The 26,041-nt window shown below is 50.8% G+C and overlaps 1 protein-coding gene across 2 annotated transcripts in view; it reads left to right on the top strand.

Annotated features, from left to right (window-relative positions):
* DLEC1 (DLEC1 cilia and flagella associated protein) overlaps positions 1–26,041 on the top strand; it is a 1,790,999-nt gene that overhangs the window by 1,443,126 nt on the left and 321,832 nt on the right. For both annotated transcript variants that reach the window (XM_069647686.1, XM_069647685.1), the window contains exons 31-32: positions 17,950–18,111; positions 20,061–20,183. In XM_069647686.1, the coding sequence (XP_069503787.1) occupies positions 17,950–18,111; positions 20,061–20,183 (285 nt within the window). The remainder of the gene's footprint in view (positions 1–17,949; positions 18,112–20,060; positions 20,184–26,041) is intronic.

The following is a 26,041-nucleotide window of genomic DNA, read 5'->3' as shown; positions in this document are numbered from 1 at the left end:
CTGCCTTTACTGCCTTCATGAGGACAAGACGCACGTGGAGACTGTGCGTTTTGCGGCAACATGTCGGAACGGACCATGAAGGACCGCCATCAACGTCTCGCCAACTGGCTGGAGGGTAAGAGCCCGTCTGGCGAGAAGAAGAAGAAATCCGAGCGGTCTTCTAAGACCTTTGAGGGCGCCCCGGCGACGGGGGCCCAACATAAGGCCAAGCACCGCGAGTCCGCTGGCACCGGGAGCGCCGAACGGTCGGGCTCTACGGGCGCCAGGCAGGGCGCACCCTCCCCGGCACCATCAACCACGAGCCAACGCTCTGGGTCGGGTAAGAGGAAGGCCGAGCACCCGGCGAAGCTCCTGGAGAGGCCCCGGTCGAGCTCTAAGGCAGAGGAGGAGCGTGGCAGTGCCCCCTCCCTCAAGGATAAGGCGGTGAGCGCACCTAAGGTGGTGAAGGCCTTGATCCATCCGACCAAGCCCTCTATCGAAACGGTCGCGGCGGCCCTGGCTCAGCCTGTGGTGGCTGCACCAGTGGTGGCGACCTCAGGGCCCAGAATCTCCCTGCCTCCTCGGAGGGAGTCTTCCTTTGTGCCCATCGATAGGACCCCCGTGAAACCCTCCGTGGGGAAGAAGAAGGGGGGGCAGGGCGTCGTCGGAGACTCGGCCTCAACCTCAGAAGAGGAGCTGATCGAGGTCTTAAGCCACGGCCTAGGCGTGGAAGAAGGCCAGCCCGTCGGAATGGACCCCGACGCAGGTGACGACGACGACATCGTCGAGGATACCGACGGGGCCCCTACTCGCCCGTCGGATTCCCCTCTGCCAGCGCCGCAAGACAACTCGGCGGCCATTTTGTTGGCCATACAGTCCTTATGCTCCGAGATAAGGACGAGGCTACCGTTACCGACGGAGGAACCTCTCCCGTCGGGGGATCCAGAACCGGGACCTTCTGGTGTTCCCCCTACCAAGAAAAGAAGGATCCATCCACCACCTCCTTTTCAACCGTCGCGCCCCTTCCAGCCCTCCTCCCCGTCCACCCGAGGGGATGATACGGGGACTGACACGGCAGCGACGGGTACGGACGACGAGGCATACGACGAGGATTTTCCGTCGTCGCCTCCCACCAGGGCTTCTCCGCCCGACGAGATCGGATCTTTCCACTCCATGATCTCCAGGGCTTCCGAGCTTTTCCAACTCTGCCCTGAGGAGAAGAAAAAGGAAGGCTTCCTTTATCAGCGGCGCGAGGCCAAGAGGAAGACGGTCCTCTCAGTGCCTCTGTTGGACGACATTTGGGATGAGGGCCTTTCCCTCCTCAAGAACCCTTCCACGACGCCAGCTAGAAGAGACCGGTACGAGAAGAAGTACCGGGTCCCGGACACGGCCCCCCTGTGCCTCCGGGCGCAGCCTACCCCGGACTCTGTCGTCTCCGCGGCAGCCAGGAAGAAAGCGGGGGGGGGTGCGGCCTCCACATCGACTTCCCCGCCGGACGGCGAGGGAAAGAAATTGGATGCTATGGGACGTAGAGTCATCTCGTCGGCAGCGACGACGATTAAAGCGGCCAACGCCTTGGCTATCGTGGCCCGCTATGACAGGGAGCTCTGGTACAAGATAGCTCCCCTGCTGGATTTTCTGCCGGACGACAAGAGGGCGGAGGCCCTGGAGATCCTGCAGGAAGGTGAGGTGGCCTCGGACCACGCCATCACCGTGGCGACGGACATCGCCGACACCGGGTTCCGCCAGCTGGGCAACGGCGTTTGCCTTCGACGTCGCGGATGGCCCAAAGTTACGGATTTCCGGCAGGACGTCCAGACCAGAGTCCTGGACATGCCCTTCGACGGGAACAACCTGTTTGGGAAGACAGTGGACGATTCCCTTCAGGCCATCAAGGCGGATACTAGACGGCCCGGGCCCTTGGAGTCCTGCAACGACGGACGCCCTTTCGGAGCGGCGGAGGCAAGGGCGCCTCCAAAGGTTCCGGCGGCGGTTTCGCTTCCTACCGTCAAGCGGCCCGCTCGTCGTCGCAAGAGGCCTACAGAGGACGAGGCAAGTCTAGCGGACCCCGCCGTCGTCGCCAAGGAGGTCAAGGCGGCAAGGCCGCGTCCAAGCAGGATTGAACCGGCCGTGGGGTCGGGCCCCCACCGAAGCACCCCGGTGGGAGGCCGGCTGGCGGGCTTCGTCAGCATGTGGGAGTCCATCTCCACCGACCGTTGGGTGCTGGACGCCCTGGCCCGGGGCCACGCGCTCGAGTTTCAAGGAAGGTGCCCGCGCGTCCCCCCCGTGGCCAGGAAAGAACTTCACGTCCCTCAACTTCTCCTGGAGGTAAAGGCGATGCTCAGAAAGGGCGCCATCGAACTCGTCCCAAAGAGGCTTCGGGGCTCCGGAGTCTACTCGAGATACTTCCTCGTGAAGAAGAAGACGGGAGGATGGCGCCCCATCCTAGACCTGCGACGTCTGAACAAGTTCATCAAGGCGCAGAAGTTCCGGATGGTCACCCTCCAGCACGTCCTGGGTCAGCTGGAGGAAGGAGACTTCCTATCGTCGTTGGATTTGGAGGATGCCTACTTCCACATTCCCATCCTAAAGGGGCACCGCAAATTCCTCAGATTCGTGGTCCAAGGGCGTCATTACCAGTTCAAAGCCCTTCCCTTCGGACTACGGTCGGCACCCAGGGTATTCACCAAGTGCCTCGCACCGGTGGCGGCGCAGCTGCGCCGCGAGGGGATTCACGTCTACCCCTACCTGGACGACTGGCTCATCCGCGCCAAGACGAGGGAGCTCGCAGTGGTCCACACGGCAAGGACCGTCCAACTCCTCACGGACCTGGGATTCTCCGTGAACTACGCCAAATCCCACCTGGTGCCCGCGCAAGTCGCACTGTTTCTGGGAGCCAGGCTCGACACAGTGTCCCTTCTGGCCTCCCCGTCGGAGGAGAGGACCAGGACCATCTTGGGCAAGGTGCAACGGATGTTGGTGGCCGACGCGGCCAAAGTGAGGTCCATCAAGTCCCTCCTCGGGATGATGTCTTCCTGCATCTACCTCATTCCCATGTGCAGGCTCCGGATGCGCCCGTTGCAAGAATTCCTGGATGCGCGCTGGATCCAGACGACGGGCAGCTTCGAGGAAAGGATCAAGCTCGACGAGAGTTTCCGACGAGCGATACGGTGGTGGGGCACCCGCGCGCATCTGACGGCGGGCATGGACTTCCAGACCCCAGCCCACCAGGAGACTGTGACCACGGATGCCTCCCTGGAAGGGTGGGGAGCGCACACCGAAAATCTGCACGCAAGGGGACTCTGGCTCCCGACGGAGAAGTCCCTGCATATCAACGTCCTGGAGCTCCGTGCAGTGTTTTGGGCCCTCAGGTCCTTCCTTCCGTCCCTCAAGGGCAAGGTGGTGAGGATCTTCACCGACAACACCACCACCATGTTTTACATCAGGAAACAGGGCGGAACCAGGTCCCCAGCGCTGTCCAAGGAGGCGCAGGACCTGTGGCATTGGGCCGTTGCCCAAGGGATTTTTCTGGTGCCGTTTCATCTGGCAGGGATAAAAAACACCATCGCCGACTCACTCAGCAGGGAGCTGCGCTCGTGCCACGAGTGGGAACTACGGCAGGATCTGGTGGATCGCCTCTTCCGACGGTGGGGCACACCCCAGATCGACCTGTTCGCGACGGCGACGAACACCAAGTGCCGGAGGTTCGCCAGCAGGTTTCCCCAGACGAGGAGCATGGGCGATGCTTTCTCGTTCCACTGGGAGGGCCTGTTCCTCTACGCGTTCCCTCCCTTGCCTCTGCTAATCCGGCTCGTCAACCAGCTCAAGAGGTCACGGTGCAGGATGATCCTCGTCGCACCTGCGTGGCCGAGGCAGATATGGTTCCCGGACCTTCTGGACTTGTCAGCGTCCCCGCCGATCAAGCTGCCGGCGGACGCGGATCTACTCTCCAGGGAAGGAGGCGCCATCCTCCACCACGACCCGAAGTCGCTGAACTTGCAGGCCTGGCTCCTGCAGCGCTAGAGTTTGGAGGATACGACATACCGGCCGATTGCAGAGAGGTTCTTGCAAAGGCCAGGGCGTCCTCGACTCTTAAATGCTACGGACACAAATGGAAGAGGTTCTCTGTCTGGTGCCACGCACAGAAGATTAACCCTCTACGGATTACGGCCCCCCAAGTACTGCCGTACCTGCTGACGCTGGCCAAAGCTGGTCTGGCACACGCGTCCATCAAGATTCATCTTGCTGCGATCTCCCGATACACCAGAACCACGGGGCGGACGTCCTTGTGGTCTCATCGTCTGGTGAAAGAGTTCATGAAGGGACTGTTCAGATCGTTCCCGCCGGTGAAGGCTCCGGCCCCGGCGTGGGAGCTCAACGTGGTGCTGACCAAGCTCATGGGACCTCCGTTTGAGCCTCTGCACTCGGCCCCGTTGAAGTTTCTATCGTGGAAAACAGCTTTTCTTGTGGCCATCACCTCCGCACGACGAGTGGGAGAGATCCAGGCCCTTTCCTGCAAGGCCCCGTACTTGACTTTCCACGACACGAGGGTAGTGCTCAGGACGCACCCCTCCTTCATGCCCAAGGTACCGTCGGACTTCCATCTCAACGAACCCTTGGTGTTACCTGTGTTCTTCCCGTCGCCTTCGTCGCCGGCTGAGAGGACTTTGCACTCGCTGGATGTAGCTAGAGCGCTGAAGTTCTACGTGGACCGCACGAAGGGTTTTCGGAAGACGTCACAACTCTTTGTGAACTTTGGACCTGTCAATCAGGGGAAGGCTCTCTCGAAGGCTTCCATTTCCAGATGGCTCTCCGGCTGTATCATGTACTGTCATCGGTTGGCAAACCGACCGCTGCCTGGCCGTCCGAGAGCCCATTCCACCAGAGCGATCGCAGCTACCACAGCGTTCCTTTCTGGTGTGCCCCTGCTGGACATATGCAGGGCTGCTACGTGGAGGTCGACGCACACCTTCACAAAGTTCTACTGCGTCGATCGGGATTCCAGGGAGGAGTCCAGGGTCGGCCAAGCAGTGCTGCGCAACCTGTTCGCCTGAGGTGAGCCTGGTGAGGAGGTAAGATGCTTAATGTTGAGTTTGATGTAATGCTTAATGTTGAGCCTTTGCCACCTCCCGTGGTTGTGCATGTGTGTACTGCTATGTATTCTTTATTCATGAGCATGTGAATCCATGCCAGACCCCATGCTGGAGAAGGAACAAGTTACTTACCTGTAACTGTTGTTCTCCAGCATGGGTCTGGCATGGATTCACATGCGAACCCTCCCGCCTACCCCTCTGCGGCTCTTCACTTGGTCATACTGCCACTTCACGTGCTTCCAAATCTGAAGATGGCTGCCAGAGGCGGTGCTTAGGTAGAGGGCAGTCATTGGCTGTGGTCAGTATGACGCAGAGACCAGTGATTGGTTATCACTACGAAAGACAGATCAGAAACGAAACTGATACTGGTTTTTTCTTTACCGAGGATTCCCAGCCTGACGACGGGGAATATTCATGAGCATGTGAATCCATGCCAGACCCATGCTGGAGAACAACAGTTACAGGTAAGTAACTTGTTCCTTACCCACTCTCCACCGCACATGCGGAGGCACACCGTGCACAGGGCTGAGGTCACTGTAGGGACTGATGTGACACCACACTCTGTGCCTACAGTGCAATGCCTCTGAGAACAAACTGCAGGCCGTATGTGTAGAGGACTGTATATTATTTCTCTCAGGAAAAAGGTGATACTAAAAACAGTCATCCTTTCCACCCAATGAAGAAATTGCCTTGTTGCTTCTCTTTCCATCACCTTCTATGGAGGCTGAAAGAACTCTGCATACCTTGGATGTGGCCAGGACACTAAAAGTTTACTTGGACAAAACTAGGGTTTTATGCAAAATTATGCAGCTTTTTGTGACTTTCGGTGCAAATGCACACAGAGTCGCAGCTTCAAAAGCAGCCATAGCACGCTGAATGGTTTCAGAAATATTAGAGGCATACAGGATGCATGGGAAGAACCCTCCGAACGTGCTTACTGCCCACCTGGCCAGAGGTAAGGCTGCATTGGTAGCCTTCCAGAGGCACATGCTGATACAAAATATGTGTAAAGCGGCACCTTCGACAAACACTAATTCATTTTGTAAACATTACTCACTAGATTGCAGTTTGAGAAATGATGCATCATTCGGACAGACAGTTTTACGGAACCTGTTTACAAATTAAATATATGTCCAGTGAACCCCAATATCACAGACATCACCCCCTCTCAAATTACAGGGACATAAGCTCCAAAGTAGCACAGCCAATATCAACAGAGGGTAACGTGAGCAAAGCAAAGAGACAAGGACCAGACAGCTCAGAATATGATATATGTTGTGGCATTTATAACGCGCCTGAACAAAAGTGTTTCTAGGCGTGACAAGACAAGGAGGGGGAAACAAAGGGAGGACAAAATAACGATCTTACTAGGCCTTGTGACATTAAGATCGCGCAGGTGCGGGGAAGAGGGAAGGGGAGAAGTGCATCAGTCAGGTGCATCAGCAGGGGAGAGGAAGAGAGAAAGCGGAAGCGAAAAGGAAGGTCTTGAGTTGCTTCCTGAACTGGAAGTGGATCTGCTCATGTTTGAGAGAGGCAGGGAGGCTGTTCCAGAGGTAGGTCCAAGCTGAGGAACTAGAGCTGCGCCCAATTTTCTGCTTGGAGAAGCGTCTGACCCTCAGAGAACTGGAGGTGGATGAGCAGAGAGTACGAGAAGGAAGATGTTCTGGAAGAGAAAGTTGGAGCTAGAGCGTTCCCAGGCCCCAGTACCCCTTGTGTATGATCTAGAGGGTCTTGAAGTTGATCCTTGCAGCCATGGGAAGCCGGTAAAGAGAATTTAGAGCTGGAGAGATACAATCTCTGGGCTTGAGGCCAAGAACAAGTCTTGCAGTCCTGCTCTGGATAAGTTGTAACGGTCAAAGAGCAGAGGCAGGAAGATTTAGAAAGAGGCTGTTGCAATAGTGCAGCCTAGAGAGCACCAGAGCTCTGGAGACAGTGAGCTTCTGGGGGAAAGTGAGAAAAGGAAGAATACCTCTGAGGAGGTGCAGCTGATAGTTTGACTTCTTAGAGACTTCGGAGATGTGAGGAGAGAAGGAGAGGGTGGAGTCGAAGATGACACCATGGTTCTTAGCCTCACAGGAAGGAGCAGGAGGATGGCACAGAGTGGGCAGCCCGAGAGAGAGAGGAAAGAGAGAGCGAGTGTCCCAATGAGGAGGATCTCATTCTTACTGGCATTAAGCCAGAGATCATTGGCGGCACATCATTCCTGTATTGCGGCCAGACAGTCTGGTATGAGAGAAGAAGCAGGGGTGACTGAGGGGGGCCTGAAAGTGAGCGAGTGTCATCCGAATAACAATGATAGTTGGAGCAGAAAGTATCGATGCAGTGGGCAAGAGGGGCCAGGTAGTGGGGAACGCCACAAGTAGGGAGAAAGATAGAAGAGAGGAAAGACCCTAGTTGGAACTGAGAGGGTCGGTCGGTGAAAAAAGTCAACCAGGCTAGGGCCTGATCAGTAATACCAAGGTTGTCGCAGAGAGCATTGAGTAGGATGGCATGGTTGACCGTGCCAGAAGTAGAGGATAGATCGAGGAGAATGAGGACAGAAGGGAGATTAGAATCAAGATTGTAGAGCAAGTCTTCATGGGTGTTCAGGAGAGCAGTTTCCATGCTTCTGGTAGCTCTGAAGCCAGACTGTTGGTCATGGAGGCAACCAACAGATTCAGTATGCAGAATAAGCTGGGAGATGGCCAGCTTATCCAAGAGTTTGCCCAGGAAAGGAGTGATGGAGATTGGGTGATAGTTAGCCTGACAGGAAGGATCGGCCAAGGGCTTCTTTAGAAGGGGGTCACAAGAGTGCTTAAATGGGAGGGGAAAGTTCCAGTGGCAAAGGAGTGATTGCAGAAATTGGCCAAGGCTGGAGCAAGGGTGTCGATGTGGTCCTTGATTGTTCTGGATGAGCAGGGGAGAACCTGCTTTGACTAGACGTTCATAGATCGAACTTGGCTAGAAACATCATCAGGGATGAACAGGGGAAAGGAGGAGGGGCGGCCTGAGACGGGCCAGGCGTGGTAGAGGAGGTAAAGGAAGAGGAGGTGGACAGGATGTCCTGAGTTTTAGTAGTGAAATGAGATGCCATGGCCGTTCAGAGGGACTGGGAGGGAACAGGAGAGGGAGAGACTTCATCAGGATTAACCAGCTCCTTGCAGATTTTGAAATGTTCGGCTGAGTTGTTACATGCCGCAGAGATGTGGGCTTGGATGTGGGCTCTCTTCTTAGAGAGGACAGAGAGTCTGTACTGCCGTTGGAGCAGACGGCACGCTAGTTTGTCAGGGGGTGCGCCCGATGCCCTCCACTTCTTCTCGACTCCCTACACTTGCGTTTAAGGGCGATGAGGTCGGAATCCTACCAAGAGTTGCACTTGGATTTAGGCTTCCAGTGGATCCTCATGACACGGGCAAGGACATCCAGAGTGTTAGAGATCGAGAGATGAAGGTTAGAGAGGGCTGTGTCAGGGTGTGAGTCAGCCAAAGGTGCAGGAGGAGAAGAGAAAGTAGCGGTGAAAGCCTCAACTGACACACGCTTCATGGGTTGAATGACCGAGAATGTAAGTGGCAGTGCTGGAGTCGCCTTGACCTGCGGGAAGAGAGAGAGCAGTGAGAAGAAAGGAGAAAGTGATCACTCCAAGAGAGAGGGTGCTGCGAGGGTTAGAGAAGGGGAGGTCTGAGGAGATGAGGAGATCAGAACATCCGAGGTGTGTCCTGAAGAGTGAGTCGGGCCAGAGGGAAGAATAGAGAGGAGAGAGAATTGCAAAGGTTGCGAAAGAGTCCAAAAAAGGGCTGGTAGCATCCAGGTGGATGTTCAAGTCTTCACGGAGGAGAAGTTGAGAGGTAGAGGCAGGGAACGAGGAGGAAAGGTCAGCCCACTCGGAGAGGAAGAGGGCGACCTGACCAGAAGGCCTGTAGATATTGGCCACATGGAGAGAGGCACCAGGAGAGCCTGCAGACTAGGCATTCAAAGGAGGAGTAGTGCTGCATTGGAATGATAGAAGCAGGGATCCACTCTGGGAAAATCAAGGCTACATCCCCCACCGAGATGGTTGGTTCTGGGTTCGGAGAGGATCTTGTAGCCATCGGAAAGGAGAGTGTTGAAACTCGTGACAGAGCTGGCCGTGAACCAAGTCTCGGTAAAACAGAGTACATACAAATCAAGCTCTTCCAGGAGATGGCAGATGTCAGAGGACTGTTTGACTGCTGAAGGAGAGTTGCGGGTAGCGATGTGGAGCACGTTGCCACATTTGAAGGACTTCCGGGGAGGGGTACAGGCCAGAGGTACACCCTGCGGAAGTGTTGGAGGTGCCAGAGGATGGGCAGAGGAGGAAGGAAGAGAAGTCCGGGTAGTCGGAGAGGGAGAAGAGAGTGCCTGAGGGGTGGCAGAGGAGGGAGGCAACATGGTAGCCAGAGAAGCAGCAGGGTGTGCAGAAGAGGTGGCAGAAGAATGGGGCATCAGAGGAGCCAGAGAGGGGTAAGAAGGGATAGCAGGAGAGGAAAAGAAGCTGATAAGATGTGAGAAGCATCTATCAAAGAGGAGGAGATTGGCCTGAGGGCCCTGGACCAAGACAGTGCCATTTAAGTAGACATTAATGATGGTCTTAGAGGAGTGGGAGGCAGCCAGGAAGGCCTCCCACGGGGTGCAACCATTAATGGGAGAAGAGGAAAAAGGAGAGAGAACAGAGACCATATGGGGGGGGGGTTCATAGGCCTGAGGAGGGAATGAAAAAGAGTATGTTGTTAAGGGTCTTTTTGGAGGAAGCACTGGTATAGGTATCAGCGATAGGGAAGCCTGGGTTGGGGACCAGGATGTCCCTTTTGAGCTTCTTCCTGCCAGACTTAGTGAGAGGGATAGGCTAGTCGATAGGAAAGCAGTTAGAAAAGATAGGTGAGATAGAGAGCACCATAGGGGGTGCAGGGAGGGAAGAGGGGTTGTAGGGGTAGGGAGAGGGGAGCCCAGGCAGGGGATGTAGAGGGGAGGTCGCGCAGGGATGTGCAGACAGGAGGGAGGCACAGGGCGGGACACAGGGCCTCATCACGACTTGGGCAGTAAATGTGGCGGATTATCCGCCGGACCTAAATAGTGTTAACGTCAAGGCACCCGGTGGATAATCCGCCAGATCACGGCTAATCGTGCACGCGCCCCGGTCCAAGGCGTAAGCGTGATTAGCGCGAACCCTTAAATCCGGCGCACCGTGCGCTACCGCACGGGAAATAAAGCGGCAGCCATTTTGGAAATCACAATCCGTCGGATATCTCAGGCACTGGAAGCCATCCACTACATCCGAAGGCAGTAATGAGTCAGGAGTGCACCAGGGGCAAGTCTGCCATGTATAGGGTCAGAAAACCTAAGTTTAGCGACCAAGAACTTGAGGTCCTTGTGGATGAGGCACTGACTCACCACCACGAGCTGCAGCAGCGCAAAACAAGCGCAATGCACAGAGGGAAAATCTGGAGAAGTGTGGCACAAAAGGTCAGTGCAGTTGGCCGCGTGCCCCGGAATGGTGAAGACTGCCGCAAGCGGCTCAATGACCTGCGGGTTCGGGTGAGAGGCATCCTGTCCCAGCACAGGAGTGCAAGCAGGGCCACAGGAGGAGGCCCACCACCCCCCCAACCTCACACCATGGGAGGAGAAACTGACGGGCCTCATTGATGTTGGGACCATTGAGGGCATCGGTGGAGCGGAGGCAGGGACTAGCATTGATCCAACGGCAGGTGAGTCCCATCCCCGAATACATGCATCTGAATGAGAGTGAAGACATGTGTGTGAGGCACTGCATACACCCGTAAGTGAGGGCCACATCCCTAGAACGTCAGTGCTGCCTAGACGACCCTGTATGTGCAGTGCATGAATGACAGGGGCAGGGGATAGACTCCCATAGCCATAGGACAGCTACGCAGAGTGGTACTGTGCATCAACACAACCACAAAAGCCTGAGCGCAGTCCACCCCAACCACGCTTACCCTTGCTGTGTCCCTCCATGCACATCCACAACAAGCCCCACATGTTGACTGAACAGAATGCAAGTTGAATGCGTCATTGTCACTGTCTTCATTTACACTTGTTGGCATGACCTGCATCACATGATGATGATGAGGCCACACCAGCAATGCGCCCACGACACCATGCCTCCACCAGCACCCCCCCCCCCCCCGAGGCCGCACCCACGGTAGAGAACATCATGGAACACCCTCCTCACCCCAACTCAGCCCCGCCAGACAGCAGCAGCAGCCACATGTGGCTGCAGGGAGGCTACCGGCAGCTCACCGGAAACCTACATCCATAGCCCCGATGCCGAGGGAGAGAGGCCGGATTCGCAGCCGGATGTGGGTGTGACACCTTCACCTGGGCATCATGCCACCGCAGCACACACCCACAGCAGCAGTGATGGGGAAGGGGCATCCACAGCCCATGGAAGGCCAAGCACTGGCAGACAGCAGGCGGGGAGTCGGCATGTGGCTGTGCCCCGCTGCAGCACACCCCAGCCTGATGTCGACACCCCGTCACATGGGAGCCCTGAGGGCCATCGTTGCGAGCCATGGTGACATGTCGCCATGCAGCCCTCCCCCCCAACAGCGCACAATTTGCGGTCCACCACCTGACGCGCCAGGAGAGGGCCTTGTCACTGGGGCAGCAGTAATGGGCCGCCTGGACATAATTGAAGCCGTACAGGCCCGTGTTGAAGCAATGGCCAAAGTCCAGAGCCGCCATATCAAGGCCGTGAGCAACTCAATCCGGCATGGTTGCAAGTACATTGCCCGGGACAATGCACGCACGTGCCATGTCGTGCAACAATGCACTGCTGCCCTCGCAGGCTTTGGCCAGAGGGTCCGTGAATTGACGGAGGCTGTGTCTGCCCTAGCAGAGCAACAACGTGAGGCCAATGCCCTCATGCGCCAACACATGATGGGCAGTGCTTCCGTGCCCTCGACCTCAACAACACCAACAGAGGGTTCACTGGACCCATCTCCAAGGCGCCGGTCCTTGCGCCACCTGAGGGCACACACACCGGAGGGTCCTGGGAGAGGGAAGCGCCCGCGCCCATCATAGGGGTGCATGGCATCATTGGTGTTGGCCTGATTAGGCAACAGCACAGTTTTGGGTGTTCACTGGGGAGGGGGGATTGTTGGGTGTTCACTGGGGGGAGGGGGGATTGTTGGGTGTTCACTGGGGGGAGGGGTTTTTTTTGAGGGAAAAATAAATCACGTTACAAAAATCACGATGCATGGATAGTGGTGATTGTTACAAATGCAATTCAATGTAGAAGTGACATATTCTGTATTTACCTATTACCCATCTTGAAAAGAATCCATCAATCAATCCCTGTCTGGCCAACCTCCCTTCCCTCAGGACCTCCCTTTGTGCATGTGCTACACCTTCTGGACCTTCATCGTCCTCACTGCCATCCTCAGGTGGCTGCACATGAGCATCAGGGGGCAGTGGCACATATCTGCAACAGCAGATGTTGTGCAGCATGGCACATGTCCGTGAAATTTCACGACTTCTTCTGGAGCATACATCATAGCACCTCCTGTGCGGTCGAAGGAACGGGAGCGTGCCTTCAAAAGTCCAAATGCCCTCTCCACGCAGATCCGTGTACGGGCATGGCGAAGGTTGCATGCCCGCTACGCAGCCGTGTGTGGGTGACGCACAGGGGTAATGAGCCACGCGTACTGGGGATATCCATATTCATCTGTAGGGGAGAGAAAGCCGGTATGGGGACAAAGTAAGTCCAGTGGGTGTACAGAGCCCTGACATCAGTGTGATTTTGCCATATTTCTCATTTGGCCTATGACATTGTGGAGTGTGCTGTCCTCTGGGCAAGATTGAATCAATGGGGTAGTCTCCACTTGGTACGGCTATGTTTCGATATGTAACAGTACTCATTCACATGTCGCAGGATGAGGGGGCCCTTCCATCTACTTCTGCTTGACAGAAGTGGCTGCCTCATGTGTCATTGCTAATCCATTGGCCTACAGTTGCATTTGCTGCTCTACACTATTCTGTACTGTTCTCAATGCATTCCCATGGCCATTTTGGGGACAGTGTTTGTGGGATGTGCATTGTCATCACTCGGCCTACTTATGTGTGGAGCATTCGTGGATGTGCCAGGTGATGGTTTGGCATTTCTTTGCTGTCGGGTGGCCAGGGTGGGATGTCTGGAGTGTGTCAGTGTTGGGAAACATGGTGCTACTCACACTGGAGGCTTTGTTGTGGTGGGTATTCCATATGTCACGGTGCCGCTACATGACTTACATCCTGCATGGGTGTGTTCTGCTGTGTTGGACATGTCCAAGGTTCATCGTGCTTTCTGCTTGTATGTGTATGCTGCTGTGATGCTACTGACTTTTGGGAATGATGGATTCGGTGTCAGGCAACATCAGTTGTGGATTGACATGCTTTGTGGTATACATTTGTACTCACCCAGTAGACATGTGTTTTGCCCTTGGTGCCTTTCCATGTACGCTGGCAGGGTACTGCTGCGTAGGAGCATGGAGTCGTGGGTGGAGCCTGGGTAGCAGGCACAGCAGTGGCTGAAGGTGAGGTCAGGGCCACATGTCACCTGCACATTGAGGGAATGGCACTGTTTCCGGTTTCTGTAGGCAGCCTCATGTGCCTGGGGTGGTACAAGTGCCACATGTGTGCAGTCCAGGGCTTCTATTACATTCGGTACTTGGGCAATGGCATGGGATTGACCCTTCAGCTGGTGCACCTGTGCCTGTGTGGCTGGCAATGCAATGTGTTCGTTCACATGATTCAACAGTGCATCAGGCACCGGTACCAGCATGGCACTGATTGTGGACTGGACCATTCCATGCATCATGGCAACGGTATGGTGGTCGCTGCCAGTCCCAAGTGATAGTAGCACAGACACGAGATTCACTAGGGGAGGTACTGCTGTGCTGCTGGATATGCGGCTGCATATGTCCCCCGGATTGTGTCCAGCAACTGGGTGATGGTTGCCCTGTCCAGCAGATATTCTGTCACCAACTGACCATCAGTTAGGGCCCAGGGTGTTGGCCTGACCCTGGGGATGGCTGGGCGCCTTGCTGCTGCTGCTCTCCTCCTCCTTCTCCTCATCCCCACTGCCCCCTGCACTCCCAGGGCCCTGGCCTGGTTGACTGGCCTCTGTATCTCCAGGCGCAGCAGGTAGTAGTCGACATCAAGGCTCCCGGTTCCAAATGGAAGCATGGTGTTGGGGAGGGGGTGTTGTGCATGGGTGGGTCCTATGTAGGCCTCTGGATTGCATTGCTTACACCTGGGCCCTCATTGCTGTGGCCTGTGTACTGTTACCTCCAGCTTTTTGCTGGAGGTATTTTCAGCGGATTATCCGCCGCTTTCATGGCGCTATTAGCGCTTACGCCGGACTCCTGATCGATGATGTTTTAGCGCTAAGGGTTCCTGGCGCTGTTATGGCCGGCGCTTGTACAGCCGGCTGTCCTTGCGCCGGCTGTTAATCCGCCGGCGGTATTAGGAGTCGTGATCCGACGGACCCTTAAAATCGGTGCTATAAGCGCTACCGCCGATTTTAAGGGTTACCGCCCAAGTCGTGATGAGGCCCACAAAATGGAGGTGGGCACAACAAAGAACAAGAACAACAGACCTACAAAACACATGCAGCACAGAACCAACAAAAAGAAAACAGCACAACAAGGAACCTAGAAGTAGAGAATGCAGATGTAGTACAGAACCAAGGCAAAGCAAAACAGGGAACCTAAAAGTAAAGCAAGCAGATGCAATACAGGACCAAAAGCAAAACAGAGGTCAGCAGGGAACCTAGAAGTGAACAATGCAGGCAATTGCAATGTGATGCCACAAACCGTGGATAGCAACACAATATCAAGAACCATAGAGAGCAAGCACAAAGTCAATACAGTCAACAAGGCACCGAACACAATAGGAACCTAGAAGAAGAATGCAGGCAATGCAAAGTAATGCCAGAAAAACTGTGGTGTACGAGACAGTGTCAGAATAGAACCCAATAGATCGAAGAGGGAAGGGCTGAGATGCGAGAGGAAGAAAAGGAAACGCATGAGGTGGAGGAACGGAACAGGATGCAGTAACCTATGATGCGAGGGAGCGCACGTGGTTAGAGAAGCAAGGGAGCACACGTGTCCAAGTTGTGCGAGCCAAGTTGTGGGCTAATTATTTGAGCACAGCCCAATAAAACGCACCCAGATTCTACTTACCTGATCAGTCGCAGCAGGTCGATGGCTGCAGGCTAGGTGCTACCACGGCGGACATCGGCAGACAACCAACCAGCAGAGGTTATGGGGCGTTCCAACAACCCATAACCTCTTCACCCTCTGACAACCATTGTCAAAACACTTGACAGCACCACTGTGTCTCACTCACCTGCTCACTCATAGCGGTAACCATAAGCTCTCACTAACTTGCGCAATGCTAGTCTGACTCTTATCTGGGATACCCTCCATGCTCCACGAATGGCAAATGTCTACTCCACTTCACTCACTGTATCCACATTGTATTCGAATGATTGTACTGTTTCATTTACTTTACTCTGCAGCTACATGTATGTACTAAACTGTGACAGGTACTGTAACTAAGCTTTGAGAATTCTTGTACTGCTGCGCCAAGCTGCCCAAGGGCTTTGTGCGCATTATCAAATTAATAAACGAACAAAAAAACACCACTGGAGATGTACTTAGCTTCTGGTCCTTGGCAGAGCCGGCTGCCACGGCATGGGGTGCCTTGGGTGGCCGATTTAAAAGGCCTGCCAACCAATGGGAGCACGGTGGGAGGTAGGGAGGGGGGAAAGCCAACAAACAAGGAAGCAACTGGGGCAAAGGGAGGGGGGAGCAGGCACGAACATAAGCTGAATGTTTTCATTGATTTGCAAAGCCCTTTCTGATTCCTTCACAGAATCCTTGGTTGGAAACCCAGTTCCCTGGATTATGTACAAATGATTTTGTTTTGTCCTGTTGGGACATCAGATCGAGGTGTGTGGCTGACCTGCCTAATAGGTCTTGGTTTCTCAGATCATATTATTCTCAATATGCAATAGTGGGGAATCATTCATTTTGGTTTTTTTTTTAGTTCAATGCAAAGACTGCTCACTCTTGAAAGTGATGGGAATCTTAGCCCATTGCATTACTAAAAGTATTTGTCACCTTATAGGAAGGCAAGCTGGACAATCAGGGCCACTGCATCTGTCTGTTGGTTATGGAGCATTCTTATTTGTTTCTAGGGCCTGGACAATATGTAAGTGGATCTATTCAATAGGATATTTCCCCTCTTTCAACTACATTCACATTCAGGATTGTTCAGTCAGTTTTCAGGATTTTATTTATTGTATGAACAACTTTTTTTAGAGTGGTGTATGGATATGCAGAAGGTGGTCATTAACAATATCTACAAACTTTTGTAAATTCCTCATTCCAAACCGTGGGTGCTCTTGAGTCCCATGATGTCGAGTACCACCTGCTCACATGGATGCAAGTTCAGTGTTGTAGTACTGGCTTTCCCTGTGCTACAGGGATGGTCGAGAACCTGTCTCCCATGTTTGTGGATTATACCACACGTCATTCCATCCTTTGTAGAGATCATCCTTACTCCTCTGCATTCCCTTTGTTCATTATAATGGTACACATACTGTGTGCTTCTTCTCACACAGACTCCCCAGAACCTCTGCACCAAACAGTCTGGTTTCCACCATTAGGGATTTTATTACCATTCTAGATCCCCGAATGTTATGCCCCTCTCCTTTTTGGTCATCATGTATACTGGGTTTCTTGATTGGATTTTCAGGTTGTCCTGTGAAACTTTGTGGTGGTGACTGATGTCAGCACTGTACTGTCCCACTATTGTTTTCACAAAGGGAATTGTGTTATTCATCCCACATAGCAGTGACAGCTTTCCTGTACCTAGCTCTGCTAGGTGAATGTTCCTCTGTGGCAGGTATATTGCATACTTCTCTGGCTTTCCGCAAAATGCACTTGCTGTTATATGCACTATGCCTGTATTTGCCTATGTACTCATTGGGAGTCAAGTTGCTTCCTCTGTTGTGGAATCGTCGAGTTAACACTGTCACCATTCTGTCGGTTTCTTCCAGCTCATTTTACGTCAAACAAATGCCAATTTCGACCTAACTTCAGTATGTTGGATTTTGAACCAGCCTACTTTGCGCCAGCGATTATATGCTGCCAGAGTGAATTGTCTTATGCCCTAAGCCAGCAGAAATCTCTGTGTGGGGCCTCTGTTGCTGCACAATTTGTGCTCACAGTACCAACAGTATTTTTATTGCCAAACTCTAAATCAGGCCCTGACTTCCTATTCAATCAATTGGAGACCAGATTACAGTAGATTTTCACTGGTGCAAAAAAAATGAAAAAGGTTCTGAGTGCACCAAGTTTGCTGTTTTTGTAATATGGCATGGAGCAAAACTGTTTTGCCCCAATGAATATTAGATAATGATATGTGTATTTGGGCGAAAAGCAGTCTGATTTGTGTACTATCTTCACTCTGTGACGTAAAAAGAAACATACTTTGCCTCAATGTCCCATCTTTTACATTGGAAAAGCAGAGAAACTTTTTTATTTTATTTTTAATGACCAGTACAGGTTTAGTAATTTTTACCAAAACCCTTCCTAATGGTAATTAATATGAATGTCTTTCTTTCCCATGTTTTATGACGTTGGAGAACTCCATTATCATGTTGGCACCACATTAGGACATATGCTCTTAGTATCAAAGTACAATTGTATTTTCCTTCTGTCCTGTTCATTACATGAAACAAGCCCCAACACATACAGGCCCTGACAATCCTTTTGATTTAGTTTTGCACTAGAGTGGAGCTAAGCATAGGATCATTTTACTGCTTCCCTGTTGAAGGTCTCAGCCATGTTGAATTACTCAATTCGTGTCATTTTAGCACTCCGAGGACTATGAAGATGAAGAGGAGGATTCGGAAGGACAAGGAAGTGCTGAAGAAAGATCCCAAGAGACAAAAAACAAGAAGTTAATTTCTGTGATTCTAAGAGCTCATGAAGGTGTTTCTTCAGACTATCCCTTCTGCATCACTCCCCGACAGATTGTAAGTGGTTCCTCTCATATGTTCGACCACACAAACTTAATATTTCTCATTATTTTTTAACAATTCGTGCAAACCTAATAGATCTGGTGTGAACAGAAGTTCAATCCTTAAATTGGTTTGCACTGTATAAGAGTGCAAGGAAGTTATCTCTTATTAAATGTCTATAATGCCCAGGTAGGGTATGTTAGATTGTTATCATGCCAATATGGCACTGCAATGCTTTTAGAGTGCATACTTACAAAGTACCTCAGGGGATGACTAGGGTGCGATGCTCGATTTGGAGCATGAGAGAAGGAGGGGTTGGGTGGACTGGAAGTTGCAGGCAAGTGTTAATTTGAGAGATCACATAAGAAGTACATTTCAAACAGCAATATGTCATAAGATGTTATTTATAGCTGGCCTTCAGATGTTACCTTTATAATTACTATAATTATTCTTTTATAACACGCTTAATACCGGAGACCAGTTTCTAAGCGCAAGACAGGGATTCAACCCTGTGTTGCTATGCGTTGTATTGCTTCCAAGACAAACTCATTGCCCCTGAGTTATCCTCCCAGCCCTAATGACAAGATGGTTGATACCGCCAGTCTACATCAACCTTCTTGTTTTCTATGTCATGTGACCACTGGTCTGTGGTCAGCAGTTGTAATGAATTGAGATTGTGAAGCCCCCAATTAGTGTCTAGTACACATACGTTATTAGATATTGCCATGCCTACTAATTCGCTGGATTTCCAGCTGTTTTTAATTGAAGTCAGGCACAGCCCATCATGTTTGATTACACTTTGTTGTGATGAGATGTGTCCTGTTGGGTTGTGTTGGATCTGTACTGGACTCTGTACCATCAAAGCAACCTCGGAGTGCTCAAAACGAATCCATTGCTGGGCTTCTAAACTACCGTAAGTGGTACTACCTCACAGAAGTAAAATGTTCATTACCCTGTTATTCTGGTGTTGAAAAGCCTAGTTTGTTGTCAAATCTGGATAAAAAAGGAGTTGGTTATTAGATGATTCACTTCCATTTGGATAGCAAATTCTCAGAAATGTGCACATCATCTTATTCACAAAGGTGGCCTCCCCATTTCCCTCAGGGTGTGCGCTAGTGAAAATGAAGCACTGCCTATCCCCATTCAGTCCAATGTTCCCTGGCGTACAATCCAATACTAATATACTCATTGGGCCTCATCACGAGTCTGGCGGTATCCCGGCGGTTATTTGTAACACACCTAATACCCAAAGGTTTCTAAGCATGGACCCGGGGATTGAACCTCTGTTGCTCTGCGTCGGCTTGCTTCCAAAGCGAGCGTGTTGCGCCTGAGCTATCCTCACGCAACAATAGCGCTATTAGCGCTGGATCTCGAGTAGCGATTGGGCAGCTATTGCCCATTCCCCATTGACCCAATGGGGTTTTCATGACGCTATTAAAACTCAAAACTCCCCCCCAACCCATAATAGGGCCAGCTTTTAAATGCAGTGGTGATAGCGTTACAGATGCTTTAAAGGGCTACGGCCCAACTCGTGATGAGGTCCATAGACTCCTAGCACCCACTTGACTGTGGTCAGAGCACATTTCACTGTGTCTGTGTATTGACAGGCCCATCCTGGTGAATTTTACAAAAAATAACATTGTCAGTAGGCAGTGAGGTTGCGCATTCTACTAATGCACCAATTTTGGAAAGCTATGTGTAACCTGAAGGCCACAGGTTCGAATATCTGCAATCTATTCCACCTTGCATCCATCCTTGGTTGACAAAATGAGTATCGTTGAGTTGCTGAATAATAACACCAGATATCAAGACTTGGGGAACGTTCATAAAAATGTTTACTCGGTGAGCATTATAGTTATTATGGTAACTCCCGATAGAGCAGTGCTGTTTATAATTTCACAATAACCCTTGCAAATCATTGTTTAATATCCATCAATCATAATACATCTTTTTCACCTCTGTAGGTCCTTCCTGCTCGAGGCAGTGGCTCCATCCATATTTCCTTCACTCCTCTGATGTTGACGGAAGCCATAAATAAAATTGAATGTTCTGGGTTCGCTTTAGGCTTTATGAGTTTGGACTCCAAGGTAATTTTTCGTTCTTCAAAATCATACCTCAATGTGTTTTCTTTCAGCATTCTTGTTTTTTTTTTTATCTCTTTACAACTAAACATATTCCAACATAAAAGACTTGTGGCTATTGAGAATCAAACATAGAATACGACGAAATCCACTTTCTTGATTGTGACATCAACAGTGTTAAATAGCTTAGCATGTATCCCATTAGACTGTTCCCCTGACAGCCTGGAATGTTGCTGCTTGATGGCAGGGTGAAAGCTCTATGGTGTGAGGGGGTCCATAATGTGCAACGGACAAGTAGGTAGAGTTTTCTCACAAGTTGCCATTTTATTAAATTATAAGGGGCGAGATAAATGCCTATCTTCCCCTAACCTAACAAGGATTTCCCTACCTAGCAAACTAAAGCTAAAGGAAAATTACCCTCACACTCGTACCTATAACAAAATCATATATTAATTATTTGGCTTTTCAAACTTCATAAAATAGCATATATATTCACACATAAAAATAATAAACGGGAATCCTTGTGGCCAGGGCTGAATCCCCTTCCCCTGGATCAATGTTTCAAACCATCGTTCAATGTCGGGAATATTCTTTTCAATAGCCAGGTTACTCTCCAAATATAATACAAAGTTCTTTTCATTTCACACGTCCTTCACTTGGCAAATTAACTGTCTTAGTTTCAAAAGGATTTCTCAATCTGCAAGACAATTGTTAGAGTCCACAGCCTTCTGCTTGGCAAACCAACAAAAGTCTCTCTTCATGGATCAATTCAGAAGTCATTGTAAATGTTCTTTTCATTGAAGGCCAATCACTTTTTATCACATCCCATTTCTCCTTCATAAGCAACACCTTTTGTCAGGATGACTCATTCACAAAGAAATAGTTCAGTCAGGATGGTTGTACAAATGTTCATCAAAACACAGCAGTGGAACTGTCACTTTTGCACCACAAACTTCTACCACATTCACAGTACTTCAAACCATCTTCTTTCTGGTCTACTCGCCTGCCTGGACTAATCACTATTTGTCCCTTTCCTGGTTTACTCAGGCTTGTTCCAAACTTTCCACACTTGAATACTCAGTAGGGAAAGTTGAACCAACAACTGCTTCTTGAATAAGTCTTTTGACTTTCAACACTAGTATACTATACAGGATTCATCACAGTGGCCAGTGAGAGTGGCTGAAAGGGAAGCAGCAGTTTGCAGCTGGCTTATACTCTGTTACTTTTCATCAATAGAGTTAACAGCAATTACCTTCAGTTAGAGTAGTATCCAGCTTTATTTCACTGGTGATGAGGTGTCTGGTGTGCCGCCTGCGGAGTCTCCGGACAGAAGGCCGTAGTTCGCAAGGGCCTTAACGAAGGCCCTAGGGCATTACTTGAATTGGTAATACCCCTCATGCGAGGGGCCTATTGCTATTAGTACCCTGGACTGTAACACCGAGGTACTAAAAGCAAAATGACCACCGGGGAAGGGAAAACAAAGCACATTTTCCCTTTCCATGGTGGCCATTGAAAACAATAAAAAAAGTAAACAAACAAAAGGGCCGCCATGGAAAGGAAGAAGGGACTTCACATAGTTCCTTCTCCCTTTCCAAGGCAGCCATTAAAACAAATAGGAAAAAGTCAACAAAATAAATGGCCGCCATGGAAAAGAGAGAAGAGACTACATGTATCCTTTTCAAGGCGGCCTGACGCAGATCGGGAGCGGACATGCTGGGGACAGAAGTGTTCCTAGCGCATCCGCTCCCAAAATTGACAGAAAATAAGGTAAGTGGGAGGCGGCCTGGGCAGGGAGGAAATTCTGTGGATGGGGGAGGGTACAGGGGGACCACTTACCTCATTCGCCGGTTGGGGAAGATGGGCACCTCCAGCCGCGAGGCAGCTCAGAGCGAGGGAATTGCTGCTGGTAATTCCCCTGTTCCGAGCCTCCTCATTGGCTGGAGGCTGCCCCCCTTCCCAGCCAGGTACTGATGGGGCATACCTACCTTTTGGTTCCACCCAATTATTCCATTGACAGGAAAGATGACCTGCTGTATCACTGCCTTGGTCATGGTGGACAGGAGATCTTATGCAGTCTCCCTGTTCCTCCAGCGGTGGATGTTACTTCCCAAGCTGGATATGCATGTTGAGGTCAAGGAAAACTAAATCTTGGCCTGTTACTGGTTTGCAACAAGAGAGCAGAAGAAGGGGGAGAGCATAGAGGAGTTTCTAACTGTTCTTAGAGGGTTGGCCATAAAGTGTCAGTTTGCTCCGTGCTGCCAGGAGGAACTCTTAAGGGACCATCTCATGATAAAGTCCACTGATGACAACATGCATGAGGAGCTTTGGTTGGATAAGTATCCAAATCTCGACAACAGGGTGATGGAGATTGCCAAGCAAGTTGAGCATACCTGCTCATGCATGAAATAGCTATATAGGCATGATAGCAGGGATTCTGACAATTCACCGGATGTGAATGTCACTAGCCATAAGTGGAAGGCCAAGTTGGTGAACACATGGCTGAATGATGTTTCCGGTGAGAGGGATGTGGATGTAAGACAAAGGGACAAGGATAGGAGCTGCAGAACCACAACCCCCACGACCCCTTTCAGGCGAGATGTGCAGAAACCTCGCTTTGAAGCAAACTCTTCCGGCCTCTCCAGCCCACCAGTAAGATGTTGCTACCGGTCCGACAGCATGCAACATCTGGCCACGGACAGAGGATGTTCTGCTGTTTTTGTTGAATGTAGATTGTGTGCAAGGAGGGGTCACATTGCCAAATATTGTAGATTTTCGAGACCTCATTCTGGAACTGTGAGTGAGAACGTTGCAGATGGATGCGAGTTGGAGGTCTATGATGGGTTGGTAGTTATCCAGGTGGTCAACACCATATGTGTGGTTAGGATTGAAAAGCCAAAGGTCATCATTCTAGTTAACAGAGTGGGTGTGGAGATGCTGATTGACATTGGGGCTGACTGCACCCTGATAAGCACGGAATCCTGGGAAAGGGATTTGGCATGCTGTCCATTGAAGGAAGCCAGCGTCCGAGCTAACGCCTATGGTTATAACCCCATTATGTTCATAGGGGAGTTGCAGACCACCCTGATGTTTAAGGGAAGGAGTACGGTTAGTTGGGTGTTTGTCACTAATGTTGGCGGGAATCTGCTTTCGTGGAGCTTCCAAGCGGCACTGCTGATGCTGGGGAAAACACTGATATGTCTGCTGTCATAGCGTTGGATGGTGACAAAGTGGTTAAGTGGACACCCAGTGTGTTTGAAGGGAGTCTTGGATGTCTCAGAGGGTTCATCCACAGGATCAGGTTGAAGGGAGGTGTAATTCCTTTTGTAGCCAAACTCAGGTCTGTGCCTCTATCACTTCGAAATGAGGTGGAGTTGGAATTAAAGAGATTACTCGAGGATGGGGGTCATAGAACCTGCAGACATTTCAGAATGGGTGAGCCCCATTATAGTGGTAAGAAAGGGCAACAGCACCATCAGGTTGTGCATTGACCTCAGGAAGGTCAACAAGAATGTGCTTACAGAAAGATTCCTTTTGCCAAAGATTGATGAGATGATCTCAGACTTGGCTGGTTGGAGGGTTTACTCCTTGTTGGATTTGAGGTTGGCGTACGATCAGGTCCATATGCTACCTCCTGCACTAAGCATGAGATCACTCAACAGACCTTCATGAAACAATTGAAGACCCACCTCTCTACTTGATTTTCCTCAGCCAGCTTCCCGTCAATTTACGCTGTCCCGTTTCTTAGTCCATCGTGTTTATGTAGCACCCTGATGTGTTCGGGCTTTGGCGCGTTATAAATAAATAAAATAATAAATAAATAAATGCATCCAGACTTCTACGACATACTGATGTTTATCACACACATTACGTTGTTTTGGGGTGTCAGACTGCTGTTCGTTTTGGTGTCTGAAGCCAGTGTCTTCCAGAGAATAATGCACACCCTGCTGGGTGATGTCAAGGGGGTGACGTTTTACCAAGATGACATTTTGGTGTGGGGCTGTGATATGAACATGCAAGATGTGAGGTTAAGATTGGTTTTGCAGAGACTAGGAGGTGCTGGTTTAACCTTGACATTGGAGAAATGCAAATTTGGGAAATCCTCAGTGGATTACCTAGGTTACAACATTTCGGGTGAGGGCATAAGGCCCAAGCTTAGCACAGTTAAGGCAATTGCTGATATATCACCCCCAAGACTAAGTCGGAGGAGGCCTCATTTTTGGTGTTCATTGAATATTATTCCAAGTTTGTGAGGGGTTTGGCAGATTAAACCGTGGCTTTTAGGCGGTTGACTAGGAGAGGAGTCAAATTTGAATTGTCTGCTGCCTGTGAGGAGGAGTTTGGGGAGGTCAAGCAGGACATTTTGCCTGTGTTGCAAGGGTTCAGAGAGAGTTTGGCTTGGGAGCGGTGTTCACGCAAGAGTCTAGCACGTCACTGCACACAATAGAATTTGTCTCTCGTTGTTATGTTCAGAGTCTATTTGTTTGGTAAGTAGTTTGTGATACGTACCGATCACAAGCCGTTGGTCTCCATTTTCAACAGCAAAGGTCTTGATGGGGTGTCAAGGAGGATTTCGAGATGGATCACAGGGCTTTAGGGTTTAGATTTTACGGTTGAACATGTTTGTGGCAGTGAACACGTGGTTGCTAATGCTCTTTGTAGGATCCCGGTTAATGACGAGATTGGCACTGAGACCATGAAGGAGCATGATGCCAGAGACATTTTTGTGGTGGATGACAGTTTACAGGAAAGTCATTGGGCAGCAGCATGTGTAGAGGATGAGGAGTAACACATTGTCAAGAGGCTGATCAAAGACAGGGGGAGGGGTAAGAATCACTCGTTAGACGACAATCTTGATGTCTACAAGAGAGTGAAGGAGGAGTTGACTCTTGAAGGAGGGTTTGTTTGCAGGGGACAGATACTTTTGCTTCCTCCAGGAATGAGGGAGATCATTTTTTAATTAGGCCATAGAGGCCACACAGGGATTTGCAGGACAAAATCTATCATTAGGGTGGATTTCTGGTGGCCTTCCATGGACGATTGATATGCGGGTCAAGGATTGTGACGCGTGTCGCAGCTGTTACAAGGTGCTGGAAACACGGGTGCCACTCATGGTGGTTCCTCAGGTGCATTTGTTGCTGTGGGGCACCATTGCAATTAATCTGGACCTTTTGAGTATCGATGGTTCCAGGGGCAGCTATGTAGTGGTGGTGATGGATCTGCTTTCGAAATGGCCCGAGGTGGGCGGTCATCAGAGATGCCACTTCTAGGAATGTCATTAAGTTTCTAGAACATCTGTTTTGGAGGGAAGGTTTTCCCTTGCCAGGAGAGGGGAGTGAAGCACAAAAGGACTGCGTTATACCACTTACAAAGCAATGGGTGTGTGTAACGCTTTAACTGCACCGTCATGGACGGAGTCTTGTTGTCTGTACAGAACAACCGGGATTGGCAACAGGATTTGCTCGTGAGGGTGTTCCATATACAGGGTGATGCCTCACCCAACCATGGGGGTTACGCCCTTCGAGGTCATTGGGTGACACAAGCCAAACACACCGCTGACCCTGGGTTGGCTTGACTGCTGGAGGATGGTGGATGTGAATGTCAGTAGTGTTGGTTAGAGGGTGAAGGAGTGTGGTTTAGCCTCCAAAGTGTGGTATGACATCAGGCATGGGTGCAAACTGAGAGAGATGATGATAGGTGACCAAGTCAGAGTCAAACTGCCCAGGAAAGGGGAGAAATATGCCTCGACATATTCAGGCCTCACGACTGTTGAGTGCGATTGTGGGAATGCGGTCTGGTTGAATGGTGTTGATGTGTGGAACAAAAGGAGGGTGGTCAAGGTGGATTATATTCCTGGTCAGCCTTTG

This window comes from Ambystoma mexicanum, chromosome 2q (genome assembly GCF_040938575.1).
Source record: "Ambystoma mexicanum isolate Mex_15411 chromosome 2q, UKY_AmexF1_1, whole genome shotgun sequence".
NCBI classification, from domain to species: Eukaryota; Metazoa; Chordata; class Amphibia; order Caudata; family Ambystomatidae; genus Ambystoma; species Ambystoma mexicanum.
Note: the sequence above shows the minus strand (reverse complement) of the source record. Positions and strands in the feature narration are given on the sequence as shown.